Raw genomic sequence first — 23,048 nt, 5'->3', positions numbered from 1 at the left:
CGCGGTTAACGCGCGAAACGACAGTTTCTCGGCCCTCCATTAACAACCTTCTTACGCATACTCGTCGTAATTATAGACCAGGCCGACGAATTTGTATATAACCGGGGAGTTTGACGAACCCTCCTACTTAGTTTTACGGAGTCTTAAGCTACAACTTCAATAGGATTTATTAGGTCGTCCGTTTCGTTTTACATGCACAACAGTTTCCTTGTTCTATGCGGTTTATCGAATCACGTGCGATCCATTTCGTTCCGATAGAACGAAATTCCATTCGTATAATTCGAAAGCGAGATAAGAAAAAAAGCAGATCCCATGTAAAGGAAAAAACGTTGCGCATATATGGCGCCCTTAAGAAAGGAAAAGAATTTCCCGGACAACCTAATGTCATACAACACGACGATTACTACGGGGACGTAGAACGCTATCTGACGAGCAGCTCGCGCCACGTAATCGTAGAAACGGCTAAGAAACGAGCCGGTCAACAGGTTAGGGCATTAAAGATCCTCTGCTCGGCTGCAACTGAAACGAGATGGATTCTTAATGAATCTGAGAATCGCGGCCGGGCTTAAGAAGTGGCCGAAGACGGGGATGGTGTAGAGTCGTGTACTCGATTAATATCAAACGTCGCTGGTCAAGCAACAGGTCCGATCAAGAGACCCAAGCAAACGGTACGTAGGTACGTACATTCGCTGGATCCAGATTTCCGTGCGGCGGGACATTGCATAACGCCTCTTTATCGAGCTCGTTTAGTCAGCAAAGATGTACGACGTAGAACAGATAAGTGATATGACTCAAACTGAATCAAGAAGCCTATCTTATCGGCGGACGGGTATTCGTTGACTTTCGTCACTTGCCTTTTGCACCGATCAATTCCGTTTCCTCTTGGCAGCTTGGCAGGGGCTGTTGTCGCGTGCTCGCGGTGGTCGGAACTCGGAACAATGGCGTTGCCACGCGATCATCGATGTATTCCCGCCGCTTGGCGAAGCAAGGTGAATCGATCGAGGGGATCAGGTGCTTCTCGATCGTCGTAAATGCATTTCTCGCCGGTGTACACGGTGTTCCCTCGCGCGAAACATGCACGCTCCCCCACGATACCTGCTCCCAATCGCCGCGATAACACAGTTCCGTGAAATCCTAATAACCCTGATTAACGCGTAATCTTTATTCGGCTGTGTCGGCCAGCATCGCGGCTGATAATGTTCTTCTACGCAACGACGCAAGCAAGCCCCGGAAATTACACGCTTCGGGTGAAATTCGAGCCAGAGGATCGTTACGCGCTCCGTACAATGGTATATTCTCGTCGCAGAGACCGCTTGGATGGACAATCCGAACTCTTAGATCGGCAGGACGCGATGTTCGCGCGAGGTCTCTTCTCGTGATCGACGATTAATTCCACGGATCGGTCGATAAGGAGCGAAACATGTTCGAAAATACCAGGGAAATCGTCGTATGGGACACGAGGCACTCTCGCGACCCTCGAAGTTTCGAAAGATCTCGTTTCGTTGGACGAAACGAGTTGGATGTCGACCCTCCGCGGAAACAAAAGTGGGTCGCTCGCGTCCAAAATCATCTAACATCTTCCGGTCTTCCACGTGTTCGGGGAAAGTTCGTACGATACTCGTTGCATAAAACAAGGAACAACCAGGGGTAAACGTTCGTCGATGACTCGTCCATCGTATCGTTCAACGTAAGCGGGCGTTGAACGATAACCCTCGTAAGACGTGCAACTTTCAAGTTGCCGCGACCCTTCTAACCGTAACACCCGTGATTTATATTTACAACACCCTGTTGCAACTTGTACGCGTGGCCCGTACGCGGAGGATTCGTCACGCGAAACCTACCTGTTCGCCACTCGGCTCGAGCGCACCTTGCGACCGTCCCACTCGCGAACTCAGCACACGAGAGAGACGCACGTGTATTATTTAGCGTGGCCGGCGAAGGCACCTGCCACGTCGTAACCATCCTGTTCCCTTCTTCTTTCACTGTCCTACGATGGCCACCTCGTAAACTCGAGCCAACGCGCCCACTCGTCACCGCGAACAGGTTCCGAACCGTACGCCGCGCTTCCTCTTTCGCCACTCTCGCGGACCTCGCCCATCTCTCGCTCCGTCTAATTATCATCATCGGGTCGATCGCGTACTTCACACCTGTGTGAACGAGCCCGCGCTCGCAGCAATGCGATTCTTATGCACGTGCTCTCGCTTCGTTTCCACCTCGCGCTCGAGAAACGCGTTCAGTCCGCGTACCAATCGGTTACGTGATTTCGCGTCTCGCGCGTCCTATGCGCTCACGCTTTCGCCCCTTTCACGCCTTCGCGCGTTCCTATCTAAACTCGGTGTCATCCAAACATACGGCCGGTAAACTTGGCGTCATCTAAACATACAGCCGGTGGCAGTTCTGATCCTTGAGGGGCCCGAGGCTAATGATTATTTTGGGCGCGAGTGTTGAGACCGAAATGTCGAAAGGTCTAGCCAGGTGGATGTTTGTCAGATCGATAGGAGATGTAGGTTTACGTCCGCAGGTCCTTTGGCCAGTCGGAGTACGATGTTCACTTAGGCGAACGTTAACTTTGGTTTGTAGCAACCAAGATACGAACGATGCGTACTCCTGTCTCGTTTACTAGCTCGCCATTTCTTGCGTCTTCTCCGTCTGTGAAATTAAATAGGTTTCTGTCGTGTTTTCAGGCAAGTTTAATCATTTTCAAACTAGAGACGGAAGTAACGAAATAATCGAAGAAACACCGACCTATGTGTCTTTCGCTGAATTCATAATTTAAAAATAGAATAAATTAGCGAATATTCGATAAAATATTGAGCATACCAGTCGGCTTTTTTATTGGACTATTTACGACGAGAAGTCCAGAGTTAGGAAATTCTACGTGTGGGAAATCGCTAGGGTCGAAGGCGAAAGAAAAACTCGTAACGCCGGACAAGTTTGCTTAATCGTCTTATATTTCAAGGCGCCAGGATCTCGGGTTTACTCTGTTACTACGAACGACCCGTCGAGTATCCCGAGGGCCATTCATAAAAATTCGTCACAGCTCACAACGAAAATCTACTCGATACTTTCAACGCGCGTGATCCTGCCAACTCGCATAAACGCACTTGCGTGTCATTCGTTCGAATTCGCCGACAGAATCGATCAAGCGTCATCGAAGCCGATCAGTATCATTAGGAAGAAGCAAAATCGTCGACGATTTTTCAACCCTAACCGACGAAGCCAAAGTACTTGACGAATTGCTATAATATTCTAACGCTTCTAGTTGTCTGATCCTCCTACGTTTATAACGCGTTAACCCTCAAATACCCTAATTACTTGCCCATCTATTTTTATTTATCGCGTCAGAAATTACACGAAACCGTAGTAGACACTGGTCGAAAGAGAAGAGAGGAAAAGGACGCATCGAGGACGACGTCGTTCGCCTCGCCTGGCGATTTCCATCGATCGAAATGAAGATCCGCGCGCGAGAACGCCACGATAATGGATCGAACGATGCGTCGCACTGTGTGCACGTGTAAGCAGGAAGATGCTGCGCGTAAAAAGGCCGGAGGGGTGAAAAAAGTGCATGAGAAAGGGAGAGAGCTCCCACACACAAGGGTGCTGGCCGTTGTCTGCCATATGGCCCCTCTTTTTTTAACCATCCCTGTACGGCTTTCTTCCCACACGACAAAGGTAGCCACCCGCGTGTGCGTGCACGTGTGTGTTTACAGCTGTACGCGCGGCTCCCGTAGTTACCGGCTTCCTCGAAAGTGAACAACCTCTTTCTTCCCTTCCTTTTTCTTCTCTCTTTTTTTTTTTTATTTTCTCTTTTGTTTGCGCTATAAGTTGTAAGTAACAAAAGTGAGCAACCAGCGGGAGAGCGTCGCGTCAGGTGAATCCACTCTCCGTACACGCGTCTCTCTATCGTATCTCTGTCTGTCTATCGTCTTCTCGCAGCGATAGACGATTTTGTCCGGATACTTTGCGCGAAAGGGATAGGAATAGTTTAACGTTCGTAGTAATTTCAAGCGGAGGGTTTCGTTGAAAATTGCAATTTCTGCTTTTAGACACCGGGTTCAACGCTTCGATTTCTATTTTTGCCGGTCGAGGGGATTGTGCGGTTTCCGCGGGGCGACGGAGAGCAGGATAGGTATGCAATGGAATAGTTTTACCGATTTAAATGAAGTTCCGCGAGTTGCAGCTCGGTTTCCAACAGATTTATCGGAACTCGTTTCCCCGTGCAATCGAAATCCAGCGATCCTGTCTGTCTTCCGACCGAGTATACGCCGCCTTTAAATATATATTGGTAACGGTGGAAAAGCGATATGATTTTCACGATTAGTCCCGATTAATGTCAGTCGTATTTTACACATTACCAACAGCTCGACGCCGCCAGCCAGCGTCTCGCTTATCGACGATGCGTTTGTCCGACTCGCTCCTCGAACGGCCAATTTGCTAGCAAGGCGCTGAAACGTTTCAGATGTTCTTTCGCGTCGAGACAGGAAGAGGTCGGTGCTTCCTTCCAACGAGCCAATAAGATTAGCAACAACCGACTGGAAACAGAATGCCTTTCGAACGTGATGCAAATTCATAGTCAATATCCTTAGCAGTAACGAACCACTGCGCTCTTTCATACAATCGCATATCTTCCTTTCCCTTTCCGTAAATACAATAGAAGCGTCGTAGCTTCCCTACTGTTCCTGATTACCTTAAAGTTAGGCTTCCGAGTTTTGTCCCGTAATAACCGTTACCCGAAAAGCTAAGTGCCTACACAGATCATGTTTATGTTCCGCTCTCAAAGGAAACAGACGAAAGGTGCCAGCTCAAAGATGATTGCACCGATGCGTCCACCAGGTGCATCGAACTTTGCACGCTGATTCGAATATGTTCGCGATGGAAAACTTCTCGCGCTTTTCTTCCACGTTTCTCATCTTAAATTCTCCCGCCTCGTTTCTCACGTTTTCCTCCCGCTCTTCGTCTTCTCCGCGCACGCTCATCCGCCCCTAATTGCGGTCAATCCGCGCACCTTTGATTCTAACGCTTCGTATCTTTCAAAGCGCCAGCGTCTTCCTCGGACCGGTAGACGAGGCTACGTATATTCATTCGACGAGATGAAAATCGGAAAACGTAAAAAAGGAGAAAAGGGTGACAGTTTGTAGCGTCTAGCCGGAGCTGCTCCGTTCGAATCTCTCCTTCCGTTTAATTAGCAGCCAGATTCCTCGACGAAGGCCAGATGAAGGGTGCTGAAATATCGTTTCTTCGTTCTTCGTCTCTTTATTTCGACGTTGGTAGGGGCGACGTTAAGAAGCCAACTACATTTCCCTTTCTACGCTCTGCTCCCCCGTGCTTCTTCCAATTTTCCATCCCCCGTCCGCCCCCTCCTATTCTCTCTTTTTCTCCCGACGATTCCGAGTGCTCGGGGTGCCGGACCCTTCGTTTAGGGCACCGCAGATGCCGCGCGCCCCGCTAGATTACGTGCCATCGGTTCTCAACCTTCTGCTGCGCGCAGCGTAAACCTAACCGACGACACATTCGCTCCGCGCGGTGCAACCTCGCCGATTCTTCCATCTTTTATTTCCATCGAATTGTCCGAGTCATCTCCGATCTGAAAACCACCGTATTTCAATGACCAAACGTGTCGTTAGGTCATCAAAAATCGCAGCGAACGCGCCTAGTGCGAAAATACCTAAAACGTGCAAAGTATGGCGCTTCCCGGCAATACTCGGCAAAGCGGTCTTTCACCAAGGTTCTACCTTTCTAGACGCGCGTGAATTTGCATGAAAGTGCGCGGTCTGGTCATTGCTATTGAGATTCGAAAGTACCAGAACGAACAGCGTACGCACAATTCGCGAAAATGTATAAAATACTCGGAATAGTCTGGGAATACTTAGCGGTTCCAACGGATCGTCGTTTAGGTTCTGTTTGTTTAATTCTGTTTGGAGCTTCGATCAGCGATCTAGTCGTGCGAGTATGAAATTGGAGATTTTTGCAATCCTTAAATTCGCAGGCACGAGGTTATTTTAACGATATTCCTGAGGCCCTTCCGCCGAGAATATCAGGCGTGGTGATATTTGAATAAGTTTGAACGATGCCACAGTGCGAGCTAACTGGATACTTCAGATACTTTGGCTATTCTAGCCATATTCGTCTTCGCGAATTTAAATCGCACCAAGTATAATTCTACACGCGTACAATTTTACAAATATACGTGTAATTTTACATCCTATTTTTCCTTTGCTACAGTTTACTGTACTTTGGTACATCCAGGAGTTAGGAAACGAAGAAACTGAACACAGATGGCAGACAATTCCTAGAACGATCTTCCCTCGATAACAGTCGCGCGCCTCGAAGATACGTCTTACTACGCGAGCAATACCGCGTTACCCTCCATCCATCGTCTACTTTCCAAAGAGGAAATCCTCCTCCTTACCGAACATACTCTACCCAATATTCTTTCGCTTCTCCAGATACGTGGAAATGTTGGGAGAGCCGTAACGATGAACTCACGGAATACAGGCCGCCGTGGAATAACGATCAAGTGTTTTAAATCGAACGAGGGAAGACGAAGGTGGGCCGATGGGAATGAGAAAACCCTTTTTTACCCTTTACCTTGGTAGGTGAAGTTGCCCAAGTCGTGGAGTACAGGCGGTACAAAGTTAGTCCGCAACGAGCGAACGATACGTTGAATCGAACGAAGGAGAAGGAAGATAGGGGCCAATGAGAATGATAAAACGCTTCGATCGTTTCAATTTCGAATTGGTAGATACGACATCGTAATTAAGAGGGAGGGAAGATACGGTGAATAGCCTATGGTGTTTTTCTGTTATACGACGCGGTATTAGCGAGGGGTAGTGAGAACCGCTTGCAAGCAGGGAAAGCGGCAACCCTCCCTTTTCGGAGACCTTCCTTTATTCATCCCCTAATGTAGGACCAACGCGCGCGTACGTTCTCCTCTCGCTGTCACGACCACGGTATATAGGCTAGTGTATTTATCGTGAAAGTTGTACATGCAGCGTATATACGTTTATATCGTACAAAGGATACGCGGGCTACAAGACTCGCAGGACTCGTCCGTGTACGTGTGCACGTCGGCGCGCGCTATAAATGCATCGCGTGTTTGTGCGTGCGGCGTGCAAACACCCATAGGCGCGCACCACCACTCGTATTTTCGCGGTTGCAAATGTTACACGGCGCGCCGTGAAACTGGGTCAACAATCGCGGGACTATTCTTCGGGAGCGACGTTTTTCGTGTAGCTACGATGCCGATCTTTTCTGCCTCCTTTTTTTTTTTTTTTTTTTTTTTTGAAAAAATTTGTAGACGTTGATGAAGCGCTCGAACCGTTGTTCCAGTTGAGAGGCGGGGGAAATTTAGCCACGTTCCAAGCACGCTGTAACAATAATTCTCGCATGAAAATTAGAAGCTACTAACATCCCTTTGAGTCTACGCCAAAGCATTTTTTAATCAGAAGATATATTCGTGCGCAAATACCTGTACGTCTTATGCTTCGTTCAAATTGCTATTTTTCTATAAATTTCACATACAGATCCGTTGATTCGAACAGAGAACTGCGCATATACGTACCTTGTCTGAGATTCTTCTGTGCAAGTTGCTTAAAATTATGCATCGTACTTTACCACGTTTATTATATGAACGTACTCTAGCATTGAATGTACACAGTATAGCGCTACTTCAAGTACAACGCTCAATGGTAATTGTAGGAAAATTTGCATTTAGAGGGTGATGGACAGATGAGCGAGTAGATCGTCATCTATCGGCGCAGACATGCATCAAAGGTAGTTTTCACCCTTTGTCCCCCTTTGTGCGACCCTCTCCATTATCAATGAATCGGGCACGTGGCCCCAAGCATAAAATGTACGTAGGATCATGTTCGCGAAGGATAACGCTTATTCATCGTACTTTTCGGCCATCTACAATAAACGTCGTGTAGATTCTAGATCGCTGCTTCTCGTATTTCTTTCTCTCATTTAAAGGTCGTAAACTGACCCCCTGCCGTGGCCTGTTTCGCTCCAGTCTAGTCGCGATATACGCTGGCTTTCGGTTTTTCGTTGGCCGGCACGCGAACCACTATATACAATTTCAGTCTTCTGTTCTCTGGTATCGATTTTCGATCGTCTTATTTAAACGCGTCGTCGTTTTCGAATCCTCTGACGAATCGTAACGATAGCGTAATAAAAATATATTCATCGCGTTTTACAACATTTTTTTCCAGCTTTCATAACGCTCTCGTTTCTGTATAATTGCCCCTTTTTACACTCTCTTTATATATCCGTCGATAACACGACGTGACAATTTTTCAATGGCATTTCTCTACAATTATGATAATTGTAAAAATATATCGCAACAATAATTAGCAATTCAAAGTGAAAGTAACGATACGCCATTGTTGTTCTGCGTGATCATTTCGTTTTATATTTCTGTTACATCGATCGATATATATGACGCAGCGATCAGGTCGTCTTTTTCTATAATTATTACTATTATTTAACGGTAAAAGTAAAGATTTTGTAACATTTGTTTCTTCAGTCCGAATTTAAATTCTCCCATGGTTGATTATTTCCTGAAAACATCCGACTACTTTAAGACAGTTTCAATATACTATTCTATCCAAAGTACATAGACGAGCATATAAAAATAAAACTAGCATGCAGCATACACGTAGCGAAACATAAAAGTCAAATCTGGATGCAACACGTGAAACGCGCTAGAAATTCAAATCCGTTTCAAAGCTATCAGATTTCTTAAATTTTTTTTTTTTTACATATCGATAAAACGAAAAAGTAAAATCTTCGCCGTCTCTAAATTCTATTTAATTAAAAAATTAAAAAAGAAGAAAATTTTCTAATTTCGGAAACGCCAGGCCCGACAATCTCAGGTTTTTCAAAGTTCACGACGATGAGCGCGGTTTACGAGTCCTTGAAACCTAAGTCTAACTGGCTTGCTCCCCGACAATCTTATCCGTTCGACGAGATAGCGTACCGCTAATCTGCCGCGGACTTTACACCGTTAAAGCTAGCTAGCGCTCAGACAGCTTCCAGGATCGTACGCGCGAAACTCGAAGTCGAATTCGAAGAAACGTCGCCGCTCGGCAAAGAAGATCTTGCGCCATATCGCGAAACGAAATTCGACGATTGCATAATTCATGGCTGAAACGAGGAACATTCTCGATTTCGAAAAATTTTCTGCCACAGCTAGATTCGACGAATGACTCGGCCGAAACGAACAAAGTCATTCCGAGCAGAGTTTATTCTCACGTGGAAGATATATTACGATTTTTCCCTTTCTTTTTATCGCTGAAATGCTATTAGATAATTTTATATCGTGCAAACTGTGAATAAATTTGTTCATAAATGTAGAGTACCGTAAATGTGTCAGATTGAGATTGTTAGAATGTAATTTCTAATATAATTCAAATTATTTGAATAATTTGCTCGACTGCACTGATCGTGGAAAATTATCCAGAATATCATACCTATAAATAATACAGCACGTCGTTGATAAATGGACGGATAAAGAGTAGACAATATCTGGCGATAATATTATTCGTTAAAGAAATGTGAAAGCTGCTCGTCAATTCTATACGAAAAACGAAAATCTTTTATCCAAGGGTACGCTCGCTGGTTTCTCATTTATTTAAATATTCCCGACGGAATTGCGTTCGATAATCATAACACGGCAAGCTATATCGTACGCGTTGTTATTTCTTGGCCCGATACCGTGGTGCGCGACGTCGTTGTCGAGCTGTTTTTCGTAGTTGGCGATCTCGCCGGCAGGCGTCGCGTCGCTCGAGTCCCCTTTCGAAAATAACACACGGCCGGTTGACGTCATGTTGTCATGACTGCCGACCGCCGGCACCAACGTCGCCTCGATGTGTCGTTCTTCTGATGGCCGAGCAGCGCAGAAATTTCGCAGCAACGCGGCTCCATCACATTTATCCACTATGCAATTTCGAATACGAGGCGGAGCAAAATTACAATGCTTCCGCGATGCATCGCGTGACGATCATTTTTTAAACCGATACTCCTTCGACAAAACATAAAAGATAATATACTGCGAACTTATTTTACGCCTCGACTTTGCTCGTATCATTATCTCTTCCCTTTTTTCTTCCTCCTTCCACATTTGAACTTTTAATGTATTCGATCGTATTTCGTTCTTTCCGCGCGCTCCTTCGAAACGATTACCGAGTCTATTGCATTTCTTGTTGGTACGATCGAGTTATTGACCTAACCTCCAAAGAAGCAGAGCAATCGACTATTTTCCGCCGCTAAATATGCAAAGCTAATATCGTACCGAAAATTCTGGAGCATTTGAATTCAAAAATGCATTCAAGTATTCGATCTTACAGTATCATCGTTCCCATGTATTTGTATATGTCTAGCACGCACACATATAACCTTAGGAATGTACGACGCCACACACTGACTGGTTTTATCTACGGGGCTCCGAGTGGCTTGAGCGGGGCTTCGTGTGTGTTCGTTCTTTGGCTGACTAGATAGCTTTGACTCGTGTAGCAAACATTACCTCATCGTCAGGCATAGCCGGATCCACAACAAACCTCCTCTACTTTTGATTCTTCTCTGGTTCTGTGCTTGCTCGGGCTGGTCGTAGGAAATCAAATGGAGTAGAACTCATTCAAAGTAAACGTATTTGTCAATCTGTTATTCAAATTACAGACACGTGTCAATTACTGTATATACGTATGCCGAAAGAAATTTCTTTATTTCCGCTATTGAAAGCAATTATTTTTACCTTTGTTTACGTTATCCATTATTCATATTTTCATTTTTCCAATCTTTTTTACATGTCAAGTGGAATTTCGCTTGATTTTACAAAGAGTGACGCAAAAGCTGACTTTATTAATCTTCTCATGCGTATGCTTTAGCCAGTCTAGATAGGCTTCACGCAGTGAACATTATCTTATTGCGAGCACAGTCGTCATGGATCTTTTCTAGTTCTGGTACTTCTCTCACGTTTATTCCATTGACCTACATTCCTGACGATAAAACAGGAATTGGAGCAAATTTGTTTATAGAAACTCTGTCATCAAACTTTCTGTGTAATTTGTCGATATAATGACACGTATTTAACGATAATTAGTCGAAGGGATACTGTTATAAAATCCGACAAATTATTTCCTTTATTTACTCAAGTTAAACGTAATTTAACAAATTTGATAATTTATTCGTCGCGTTTCTCGATAAGTCGCTTAATAATAAGAATATTATAACGGATTATGATATTAGGAAATATACGCTATTTTGAACGTACTTCTATCTGATTAACCTCGAAATAACTTCTCTCTGCGAGTTAATTACGGCATTCACTGGTAGATGGCATTCGTGTGAAAAAATTCAACGTTATTTAATAAAAGTAAAAAAGCTGTTTCGAATACGAATAAAAGACGGGGAAGTGTGTTTGTAATTTTATAAAATTTTAGTACAAAAATATTTTCATTCCAAACACGTTCGTTATATTTTACAATCCAAAGCAATTTTCATTGACGCGATCGAATTATTCGAAATAGTTGCATCGTAAAAATTTCAAAGGAGAGACACAAAACGAATGCAAGCAACTTCCCGGCACTTACCCTCGGAAAATCAGTGGCACGATTCTCTAACTCAGATGAGGCTCGAAAGATTCTTCAGTTGCGAAAGTGAGCCGCGCGAACCGCAACCCTTAAATATTTCGTGAGAGGAAAAGAGAGTGGGATGAGGATGCTTCTTGACTTTGATTTATGGGCAGTTAAGAGCCGTGCATTTCTACCACACACAGTTAATCCGTTACGCGGTAACTCCCCGCAGCAACCACCCGGTGGCCGTCTTGATTCAACAAGTGCCCGGACCATGTTTCGCAAACATTGTTTGTAAGGACGTTGGTCGAATTCTTGAGCGCGTTCACTGAAATCTTCATCTCGAACGTTTCAATTAATACGGCCTAATGTAACTTAAGGAGATACAAAATCTACTGGCGACCTGAATAACACGGCTGATAAAGTAGAATTTCGCAAATAGAACATTCAGATTGGAAATTCGTCATCTTTCTTTTTTTCTGCGCTCTTCTATATCAATGAAATGAATTACTGTGTTTCAAAAAAAAAAAAAAGTATAAGATAGCGCAAGTATTCCGAATATTATATCGTAGAATACATATGGTTGTTAGCGTGACAAATAAGGATATTGGAAAAAGCATTGATCGACAAAGCGAGAATTACTTTCCTGAGAAAAATCACGTTTTCACCGTGATGGAAGGCGAAATCAAGCTTGCGGATACGAATCCGTCATTGTTTTCCCCGCGATTCCGTGAATCGTCTCTCGGAGAGCTCCGGGACTGGTCGACCCTGTTGGAAGGAGAACCTTCGCGAGCGAGTCGTATTCCAAGTAGGCCGCCGCGGCGGATGTACACTGTCGAGTCGAGATTGAGTCGTTGGCTGCTGTTGCTGCCGCCGCTGTACTAACTAGTTACTTCTAGAAATCTATAAATCGTTTCTAAGAAAGCCTGCCTTTCTTCTTCTCAAGGGTTCTTGATGATGAAGTTATTTTAATGAAAGGTAATTTAATTTCTTGTACCGATAACATCATAATCGAAAAAGATATATATTTAAACTCTTCGTTTTATTCCAAATTTCCATACTTTTGATACTATTAATCGAAAGTTTCATTAAAGAAAACGTTGAATTGCATTACTTACTTTATCATAACCACGGATATATATCATGAGCTCGCGGTATCGTCTCTGATGGCATTGCTCGTTTCCTCGGAACTTTTTTTCCCCTCCTTTTGTCACCGTTGTTCTTGCCAGTTGCACACGCGGCTCGTCGTATTGGCCGAACAACATAACGCATCGATTATCTGTTAAATGACGTTCACGCCACCGAGCATCCCCTACCCATAGGTCAGCTCTTCGTGACTTCCATTCCCTCCATTTCTGTTTTTGCTTTTTTTTTTCTCAAATCAAACGTCATGTGCAGACCACGTGGATCCGACAAAATGACGAACGTGTCGCTAGTGACATCCCACGGCAATACGTTCAACTAACTGCACTGTCAGCGATTCTCAACCACAACCACGTGATTTTTATCTCTCGAGTTTTTCGCGTCGCTCTCTTTGCCCCTTTGGTAGTCTTGCTTCAGTAAGCAAAAGTTGAGGGAGGGAGAGACGATTAAGTAAGTAAATACTTACTTTCACCCGTACAGTCGTTAAATCGGATGCGCGCGGATATAAATCATCGATGCTACGTGCTTTATCATTTTGTTTGGGGTTTCGTCGCATGGGTCGATCAAGTTTCTCATAGTTGGTATCACTGTGGATCGCACACAAGAGATATTTATTTATATATGTGTAAGCTCTATGTATATACATATTTTATTTTCATATAAAAGAAAGTAATGAAAAATATCTAGTTTTTATAATACAGTAGTAATATCACGCGTAAGACTTAGTATTAGAGATATAGGAAAATCACTAATCAACCTCGAAATTGAAAATAATTTCGCTTTGATAAATTTAATATGTTAGTATATATGTACCTTTGAACGGATATGAAACGAAGGAAAAGGAAAACAAAGACGGAGGGAAAGATAAAATGAAGAGGAGTATTTCACAAGGGGCCCGCATGCTTGCTGATTGAACCCATGAGTAACAACAGTCCCCTGTCCCCTTCGCCATTTGTGGCCCCCTTCTCTTCCATACCCACTCGATCATCCATTCCAACGATGACTTCTTCCAGGCTAGGGTAGGGAGATGCCTGACGTCATTCTCCAACGTCTGTCAGCGAGCCGACCCTCTGAGTCATGCAGTCATGTCGTTTTGCCTACACTCTTGTTTGTAACCGAGTATCGAGACTGGGCAAGGTCTTTCGCGATCATGTCACTAAATTGTTATGAAGGGAAAATCCCTAGCCTATTCAAACTTTTCCCCGTTTGTAAAAACCTCAAAGTCCTATTTTTGTTTCCCATATAACAAGATTCGATTCTCGTTGAATATCTCTATCTAGTTTCATATTTGTTCCGATAAACGAATAATATCATCGTTTCTTGTCGTTACCTGTATAATTTTACAACGCTTACGTCCTAACAAATATTGAACTGTGCTAGAAAAGGGAGACGTATGAAAATATATTATATTATTTTGAAGTATATAAAAACGAATCTGTACAGAGAGACTAATGTCACGTAATTTATCTATTTTTAGAGTTGTGCAATGATGGGTCTGCAGGCCACGGCAGGAAAACGTAAACTGGAGGGAGGTGTGGGCTGCATGGAGTTCGACATGGATATGGGCGAGAGCCCATCGAAGTTAGGCCGGGTGGAGGGTAGCTGGTGGGCGATGGAGGATAGTTACACGCCCCCGCTGAGTCAAACGCCGGCTTCTTATTACGATATGGAAGTGAGTTCGCCCTGCCTGCAGACAAATCCCTGTCAGCCGACATCGGCAAGTCAGCAGCAACAGCAACAACATCAGGCGGCACAGCAACAGCAGCAGCAACAGCCGCAGTCGTCGACGCCAACGTCAGCGCCACCGCCGTCTACGGTGGCGCATCTGCACCATCATCCGCAGCACTACTATCATCATCAGCGCGGACCTAGCAGCCCGGTCGGTAACAACGGTTACAGTCAACTGTCGAGGCCTCAGCCGCAGTGGGGCGCACCTCATCATTACGAGCCGCCAACGATACGGCGAGAAGAAAATGGAAAGAGTTATTTGGAGCTTGGTTCTAGTTATCGAGCGAACGAGAGGTGCTGCGAAGGTTCGAGGTCAAGCTGGTGTCGACGTGGTAGAGCGTGTTACAGACAAAGGCGACTAGCCGTTTTAAATATTTCGATGTGCAAGCTGGCGAGGTATCGCCAATTTCCGGATCCGAGCCTTCATCGATCGGTTCTCATCTGCAATACACTGAGGCATCTAGAACGCGAGATGGAGAGGGACAGAAGTCCGCCGCCCATGGAGCCGGTTATACCGGCACCGATTGCTCAACTTCAACCTCCTGAGCAGGGCAGGTTAACACCGTTCCCGATGCCACCAACGTCTTCGAACGAGACAGACGTCGATTCCGGCATCGGTGATAGCGACGACAGCCGTTCCATCAATTGGGGCAGCGTGCTGTCTCTCTCGAGTCAGTCGCCGCTGGATCCATTGAACAACAACGAGTTACTGGATGTCGATATCGGCCCAGACCTAGATTTAGACTTTATGCCTGGATGGAAGCTGACGCCCCTGTCCGCGGACGATATCCTTAGAAGTACGACGGCACAGGAACAGCAGCATCACCAGCACCAACAGCATCATCATCATCAACAACAGCAGCAGCAGCAGCAGCAGCAGCAGCAGCAACATCTGGCTCCAACTAGCGGCAGCTGCGCTAGTAGCAACGTCGGAAACGCCTGCGTCAGCACTGGCAGTAGCAGTAGTACGCACGAATCGTTAATGTGCGTTGGATCATAGCCCCCGATTTTGACATCGATGAGTCATCTCATCGATTTTTACCCGCTGATGCCGCAGAGTAAATAAAAACAAAAAGAGAAAAAAAAAACAAGCGCGGCAACAAACTCGCAATGAACCACAAATCGCAGAAACGAGGTACTCGCCCGCCTCTCCGATATGTGCGACGCCTGGTCGGCGATTCTCCAGGAGGTCTTCTTTTTCTTATTTATTACCGTTCGTGTCAATTACGCACCGATCGATTATCTCGGTTACATTCTACTTGTAGCATACCGATAACCAGCATGGGTGGTCTACTGATTGTAGGGAAGAGAGAAAGAGAGAGAGATAGAGATAAATAAAGAGAGAAAGGGTACGCGTCGCGTTACCCTGTGTTCGCAGGTGCAGCCGCCACGGAATTCATGGCCCATCGGGAGTGCTTCAAATGCGAAGCAACCAGAGGTGATTACAATTTATAAGCCGACGAGTAAACTTGATCTCGCGTTGTTCCAATTATCCACTACGATTCGACGTTTTATACCTTGTATCACGTTGCTCGGGATGATTTTCATTCGAAATCGTTCGAATTAATCGAGACTGTTTTATGAAACTGTTTCCTTCAAAAGTTTTACACTTTATATATATATATGTATATATATATATATGTATATACATATATATATATATATATATATATATATATATATATATATATATAACATATATATATATATATAACATATATACATATATATATAACATATATACATATATATATATATAATATATATATATATAAACATATATATTATATATATATGTATATATATATATGTTTATACATATACATATATATATATGTATATATATATACATTCGCGGGTTTGAACGTACGAATTATATTAGAAAAATTCGAGTTTTCATACGATGGAACAACGCGAGGTCGGGTGCTCTCCTTCGGTCATCAACAACCACCTCGAAAACGAGCATGGCTATACTATATCGAAACGATGTGTTTTTGCAGCTGCACCTGCGAATTCAGCGGCGCATATCAGTTCCCGAGTCGCTCGAAATGTCGTCACCGGCGGCACGTCAGACACGAAAGAGCGAGAATAGCGTGAGAGAGTAAAACAGAAAAAAAAAAGAAAGAAAGAAAGAAAGAGAATAGTGAGAGAGCGAGAGAAAGCGAGTGAGAGAGCGACAGGGAAAAAGAGAGGTAGAGAGAAAGGGTTGGAAAAGTCTCAGAGCTTTCAATGTTCACGCCACCGGGCCGGGCGATAGGACAAGTACAGAGGATCGGTGGTAACCTTCTCTTCGGCTCCTTAAAACAACGACGATAAAGCGGCACGAAACCCCGACAGAGACCTACGTATGCACACAGAATATAATCTAATTGTTACATTCGATAGAAAAGTGTCCTTCTCTTCTTTCTACCGTATTAACTCTCGCTATTTTTGTTTCTCTTGTTTTTGGTAACATCGGCACAGCGTGATATGCGTATATCGCTCGCCTAGCCGGCTGACGTTGAGAACTCTTCGGCGACGTCCGGCGTCGTTCGCGACAGCCGATCGAAACGGGGAGTGTCCATCATCATCGATCGATGTTTTCTCTTTGGATTAGAAAGACTATCCAGCCGACGATTAAATTAATGTCATACACTCTGACACACTAACGATACACTTACACGCGTAAGACATAACCGCCGTGGCCTATATCGTACACTAATACACGTACACGCACCACATGTACACGCCGTATACGCTCTTATACACGTACATAGATACTATATGTGTACATCAGGAGAGAGAGAGAGAGAGAGAGAGAGAGAGAGAGAGAGCGAGAGCGAGCGAGCGAGCGAGCGAGAGAGAGAGAGAGAGAGAGAGAGAGAGATACAGGTTCGTACACGGAAAAGTCGATATGGTGCTAGGACGATCACACCCTGGTGCTTAATTCTGTACACACAGAGACACATGTGCGTAAGTTCGCACGGATCGCCTGCAGTCTTCGTTAAGAAGTCTAGATACGTCCTGACGTCGTGAACAGGACACACCGTGATCCAACGTATTTCCATCAGGATTCTTCGTACGAGCTATATGGCTTGTCGGTTCGGGTACCTTGCAGAGGACGTGCGAGCATTGGATGAAAATACGTTGGATGGAGACGCGTAACTGTGTTCTGGCGCACGATGCTAACAAATGTACCTGCATTTTAGAAATCGGGATAAATGTTCGGTCCCTTCGTGTCGTCGCGCGGAGGCCACTGCGCGCCACTGATCTCTCGTTAATAATTATGTACTATAATACTATTGTAAAATAGAGTGTGGCCGACGAGCAGTGAACGAAGGCGACCAATGATTCATTTGGAACGATGTGGAACGGTGGGATTATTAAGCGAGGAGAAGAAAAAAGATAGAAAGAAAACGAAAGAAAAGAGTAAAATAAAGTAAAGTAAAACTCGACGATACGCACTTCGCGAAGAGGAACGGCGATCCGCGCGCGATCTCGTCCTCAACGTCCACTAACTGAAATCCAACGGAGCAGCTATACTTAAATCGAAGATAAGCGTCGTGTAAAGCAAATCTATGAACAAGCGACAAAGCGAATATAAGAAAAAGTAATTTATAAATCGACTGATTTACCTTGCGAGATAGCGGACAAAGAAAGGAAGAAGACGGAAGACGATTCAAGTAACGAAGAAAGGGAAGCTCTAGCCGGCAACGTTTCGCCACACGAATTCATTTATACCGTAATTAATCGAGTGTTAAGCCGACGATGATGTATGACACTTACACATACCGTTACAGCAAACTCGTACGTACACGCGCGACACTTCCACCACACGAATGGACACTTTTATACACGAGATACGCTACGTACTTGAATGTATATAGAGATACAACACTACGTGCTAAGTGTAATAATGATTAGCACGAACCGTCAACCCTCGGCAGTTTTCAGTTTTTCGTTCCTGTTCCGACGATCGTTTCTTTCTTTCGTTTTCCATCATTCTCCATCGTCGTATTACCAATTTCGAATCTTTTTCTGGCCCCCGCGCGTTTCATCGACGCCTTTTTGTACTCGATTCGACGCCGTTATCCCGCGTTGCTTTCCGCTACGCCAATCGCCTCGCCTCTATCCGATTCGTTCATTCGTTCCTCGCTTATTTCCTACGAAGAAAACAACGAGCAATATTACTTGAACGGCGCGAAGGATCTAGGAGAAGAACGTGTACGCGTGCATCGATCTCGAGCTGTTCGCAAGCTTCCTTCAAAACGGCCAATGAGAACATCGTTCTTCCCGATCCTCATACACGTCGGTGTTTGATCAAACGTTTTGTACATTCACAACTGTTTATACTGTGATCGCATTGTAAATATTATCGAAAAAACGAATATCGTACGTAATAGAAGAGAGAAAAAAAAAAAGAAAAATTGTACACGAATGAAAGGAAAGTCGTTGGAACCAAAAAGTTGAATAAAGACTGCGTCGTTTAATTTACTACGAAGGGCGATAGTAGAAAGTAACATTTTGCGATCAAACGTCGTCGGTGAGTAGATGTAAAGAAGGAAGAAGAGGAGATGTGTTCTCATTAGCTTGTTGCGTCTCTTAGGATTACGAATCGCTCGAGTTCTACCATCCTATCTACGACCGCGCGTAAGATGTTAAAACGCGAGTAACACATATGTACATGATACGTGGACACACAGGCATACACAACACAGATGCACACACAGATAAAGCGCACGTTGCGCGAGATTGCGCTCGATGCGTATGTGCGGCGGAGCGTTTTCAGGGAGATGGTCGGTGTTGTTTTCTTGCATGGTGTACCAATGGGAACTGGCGTGAACGTACACGCGACGTACGTACACGAGATACATCAACGTATGCTACATCGTTGAAAAATTCGTCCATCGCGTTGATGCATCTTTCCAAATACAAGTGCGCCTTTCCGTGTTTTGCGATCGCAAGCGCTACCTCATCGGCTTGGTGTTCCGTGACGAGGAGGACGCCTTACAATTTCACTTTCGATACACGCTGTACTCGCCGATAAAACAAAATTCCAGCCAATCTACCGGGTAGATGTGAGAAACGGCCGTTGACTGACGTATCGAATTTCGTTAATACGAAGAAGAAAACCGCGCACTGGTTACGCGTACGCGAACAAAATACTCATGCCCCTCGATCGCAACATTTTGTATCCCGTTCGGTCGAGTTGATCGTTTAACGGAATGCCAAGCACCGCGTTACGCGACACTAGACTCGCTTCTCGAGAGTTGAAGAAGTAAAAAAGAAAAAAAAAAAAAAAGAAAAGGAACTCGGAAGGCGACAAAATAATTTCGTATTTTTTACACGGAGACGCAGCATCGCTGCGTTCGAACGCGACATTAAGTTACACGCGATTACACACACAGTACATGTACACGTAACGAAGACTCGATACCGAAGGAGTGACTGTGAGTTCGGCGTTCGAGAGTGGCGAGCGTGTTGAAGAGCGAAAGAGGACGTGAATTTTTCTTTTCCTTTCCGTTTCTCTTCTCTCTCTTTTCTTTTTCTTTTTTTTTCGTTTTTTCTTTTTCTCGTTTCAATTCGTGGATCACGTGACGCAGCTTAGGGAAAAAGGAAAAAGCGTGACCGTGCGAGAGAACGACGATACGAGTTCTAAATACACGTACGTTTCGACGAGTGCGCCGGTGTGCGTGTTAATGTTAAAACGTTTTAAGAAAAAAAAGCGATAAAAAAAGATGGATGACGTAAAATGGGTGTGCGACGAACACCTTCTTCCGATGGGAGGTGCAAGTAAAAAGAAACGAGCGACCGAGAAGGAGAAGACGTGGAAGAAAAGGAGCATGAAAGATGAAAAGTTGTAAATAGTATAAATAGTACACGCGCAGAAGTACGTTTAAGCGGAAATAAAAGATGATATAATAGGTATAATGTGAAGAAAAATATACGCATATAAGATATTATTATATATTATATATAAATAAGAAGTATATATATAAGATTATTATGTATATTTACCGTGGTAAGTGATATACAAAAGCGGTGACGGGGACTCGCGCAATCTCGTTGTCGTGTTCGGATGATGTTGCTGTGATTCGCGGCTGGCCCACGCAACGATTTCCTGTTCAAATTCATTTCTGCTCGTAAGACGCATATCCCGCCAGACATCTCGTTCTCTTTTTCTAACCACACACACACGCACGCACACACACACACACGAAAAAACACACCACCACTCCGTTCTTGTCATCCGTATTTTCCCATACGATACATGCTCTTCCAGATTGTTTTCACGTGTGTATGCATCCAATGTAGATAATCGCGTCCGATCGTCGTACGCATATCGCCGCGAATTCTTTCTTCTCTCATTGTCCGTCGATCTTTCCCTTTCCATTTGTCGTCACTCGTCGCGTTTAAGAGTGATGAGCCGCGCGTAACGTATATAACGACAGCTAGATACGGACAAGAATGCAGAGCCGACAGTGCCGACAATGTTGCGTTTCTTCGCTCCTTACGAGACAGACAAGTTGCATCGTTCTCTGCGTCGAATTTATTTATGTATACACGGTGGGTTGGTTGTAGAGCGTTTAGTATCCGGCTTTCTTCTGTGCGTCTGTTCGTTGTTAGCATGAAAGGGAAAAGAAAAAAAAAAAAGAGAAATACATACGTTTTTGTTATATCGTCATCATTATTATTATTATTATTATTATTATTATTATTACTATTATTATTATTATTATTATTTTAAATATTAATAAATGTAAATTTTATATTGTCCTACGAAGAGTTAATGGAATTGGGCTGTCGCGAAGATGTACGATTTAAGTTCCTATTACCACGATATCTAACGAAGAATCAATTAAAAGAGCAATCTACACGATCAGAGCGAACGAGTAAAATATGAAGTGCAGCGACAGCAGCGTTCTCGTGTGGGCCGCCTTGCGAACGCAACGTCCTCGAATCCTCCTATTTCTTTTCTTGTTTTTCTTTTTGTGCGATTACTATTATTATTATTATTCTTATTCTTATTCTTATTATTATTATTACTACTACTACTATTATTATTATTATTATTATCATTAGCGTTAATACTATTAATATTATTGATACTATTAATGATCGATCGTTTTTACCGAACGCCTTAACCGAACGCGAAAAGAGAACGGTCTCTTCCTTTCTTTCGGACGAAACGCGAACGAACGAGGCTGTACGACGCCGCGGTCAGCGTGTGAAAAGCAAAAAGATAGCCGACGAGAAAATGAAAAAAAAAAAAAGGGAAAAAGAGGGCGACAGAGGGAAAAGAAGCAGAAACGAGGACGGGTGACGGCAAGCCAGAGCTAGATCGTAACGGATCTCCGAGACTTTACGAGAGTCCCGCCGTGACCGCAAACCTAGGACACGAGGAAAGAACACACAACATTGTACATTGTAAATAGTAGCGCGGAGAAGACGGTTACAGAGAAAGACAGAGTTAATTAATTAAAAGATAAAAGAAGGATAAGATGAGATGAGAGAACGAGCGAGCGAACGAGAGAGAGAGAGAGAGAGAGAGAGAGAGCGAGAGCGCGAGCGAGGGAGAGAGAGAGAGAGAAAAAATGAAGAAAAAGATGAATTGGCGCCGGGCGCGTGAAGCGAATGCACGTTCCCGAGGGATGTTCGATTCTAAGGCGAGTACAGAATGTAGGAAATTTTAAAAAGCGAGGAATCGATGGAAATGCGATAAAGCCGTTTTCCGGTATCAGATGCGATTTTCCATGGCGAAAATGCTCCTTCGTCGTCGTATCGATGATAGGATTGCTCGAAATTAACTAGCGCCGTTAATCGCCTGAAATCGATGTATCCCGATGGGTGTACGTTCGCCATACGAGCCGCGTGTGCGGCCACTTTAATAGAGCTAGGACAAATTTTAAGATGCACGATCGTGTATCTGCGAGACGTGCGCCGATCACTCGAACCGTCTTTCGTATCGTGTCGCAAGACTGCGTTAGACGTTTTAATTTTAGATTAAAAAAGGAAAACACACGTGGGGAAAAAGAGGGGGAGGAAAAAAAAAAGGGAAAGTTGAGCTAACGTCGAACAAACGGAAACGCGAGAAGAAAACATACACGCTTTAGGGAAAATAAAAGCAAAGTAGAAAACAGAGAAAGCGAGGCAATAGTTGCGCGTTTCACGCGGTTAGTGGGAAACGGAGCGCAAGGACGAAGGACAACAGGATTCTTGATACAAACCGCGTGCGCGATTCGTTAGTTTGCACGCGTGCTTGCCAATTACCATGAGAACAAAGGGAAAAAAGGAACGGAATAATGTGATGGAAAGAGAAAAGAAGCATGAATCGCAATTACTCTAGTCCTAAGTGGTCGGCGCGTGCACGATGCGAAGAATTGCACGGTTCTCGAGTGGTTGGACACGTTGTGTATCTTTTCTTTTTTCTTCGTTCGTTTCTCGTATTTTGTTTTAAAAAGTTGTGTCGTTGTATCGCGTACCGTTTTACCAAAATATCGAGCAGCAATGAATCAGCAGCAACAGAAAAAGAATGCAAACAACAAATTGCGGCGCAAAAAAACGATTAACCTGAAGAGAAGTAAGAGGATAACGCACGATATGGACAACAACAACAAAAACTATCAA

At 44.2% G+C, this 23,048-nt stretch overlaps 1 protein-coding gene and 1 pseudogene across 3 annotated transcripts in view; one reads left to right on the top strand and one right to left on the bottom strand.

Moving 5' to 3' along the window:
- LOC117211788 (basic-leucine zipper transcription factor A) overlaps positions 1–21,970 on the top strand; it is a 64,898-nt gene extending 42,928 nt beyond the window's left edge. For 2 of the 3 annotated variants that reach the window (XM_033456005.1, XM_033456003.1), the window contains exons 2-3: positions 14,191–15,879; positions 16,442–21,970. In XM_033456005.1, coding sequence (XP_033311896.1) covers positions 14,200–15,441 — 1,242 coding nt within the window. In that variant the 5' untranslated portion in view covers positions 14,191–14,199 and the 3' untranslated portion in view covers positions 15,442–15,879; positions 16,442–21,970. Of the gene's footprint in view, positions 1–12,355; positions 12,549–14,190; positions 15,880–16,441 lie in introns of those variants that run through there. The other variant, XM_033456004.1, reaches the window with a different exon arrangement.
- LOC117211789 lies at positions 10,291–14,098 on the bottom strand (annotated as a pseudogene).
- Positions 21,971–23,048: the final 1,078 nt, after the last annotated feature.

Source organism: Bombus bifarius, unplaced genomic scaffold (assembly GCF_011952205.1).
Source record: "Bombus bifarius isolate JDL3187 unplaced genomic scaffold, Bbif_JDL3187 scf7180000008244, whole genome shotgun sequence".
NCBI classification, from domain to species: Eukaryota; Metazoa; Arthropoda; class Insecta; order Hymenoptera; family Apidae; genus Bombus; species Bombus bifarius.
The sequence above is the reverse complement of the archived record's forward strand: the minus strand, read 5'-3'. Positions and strand labels throughout refer to the sequence as shown.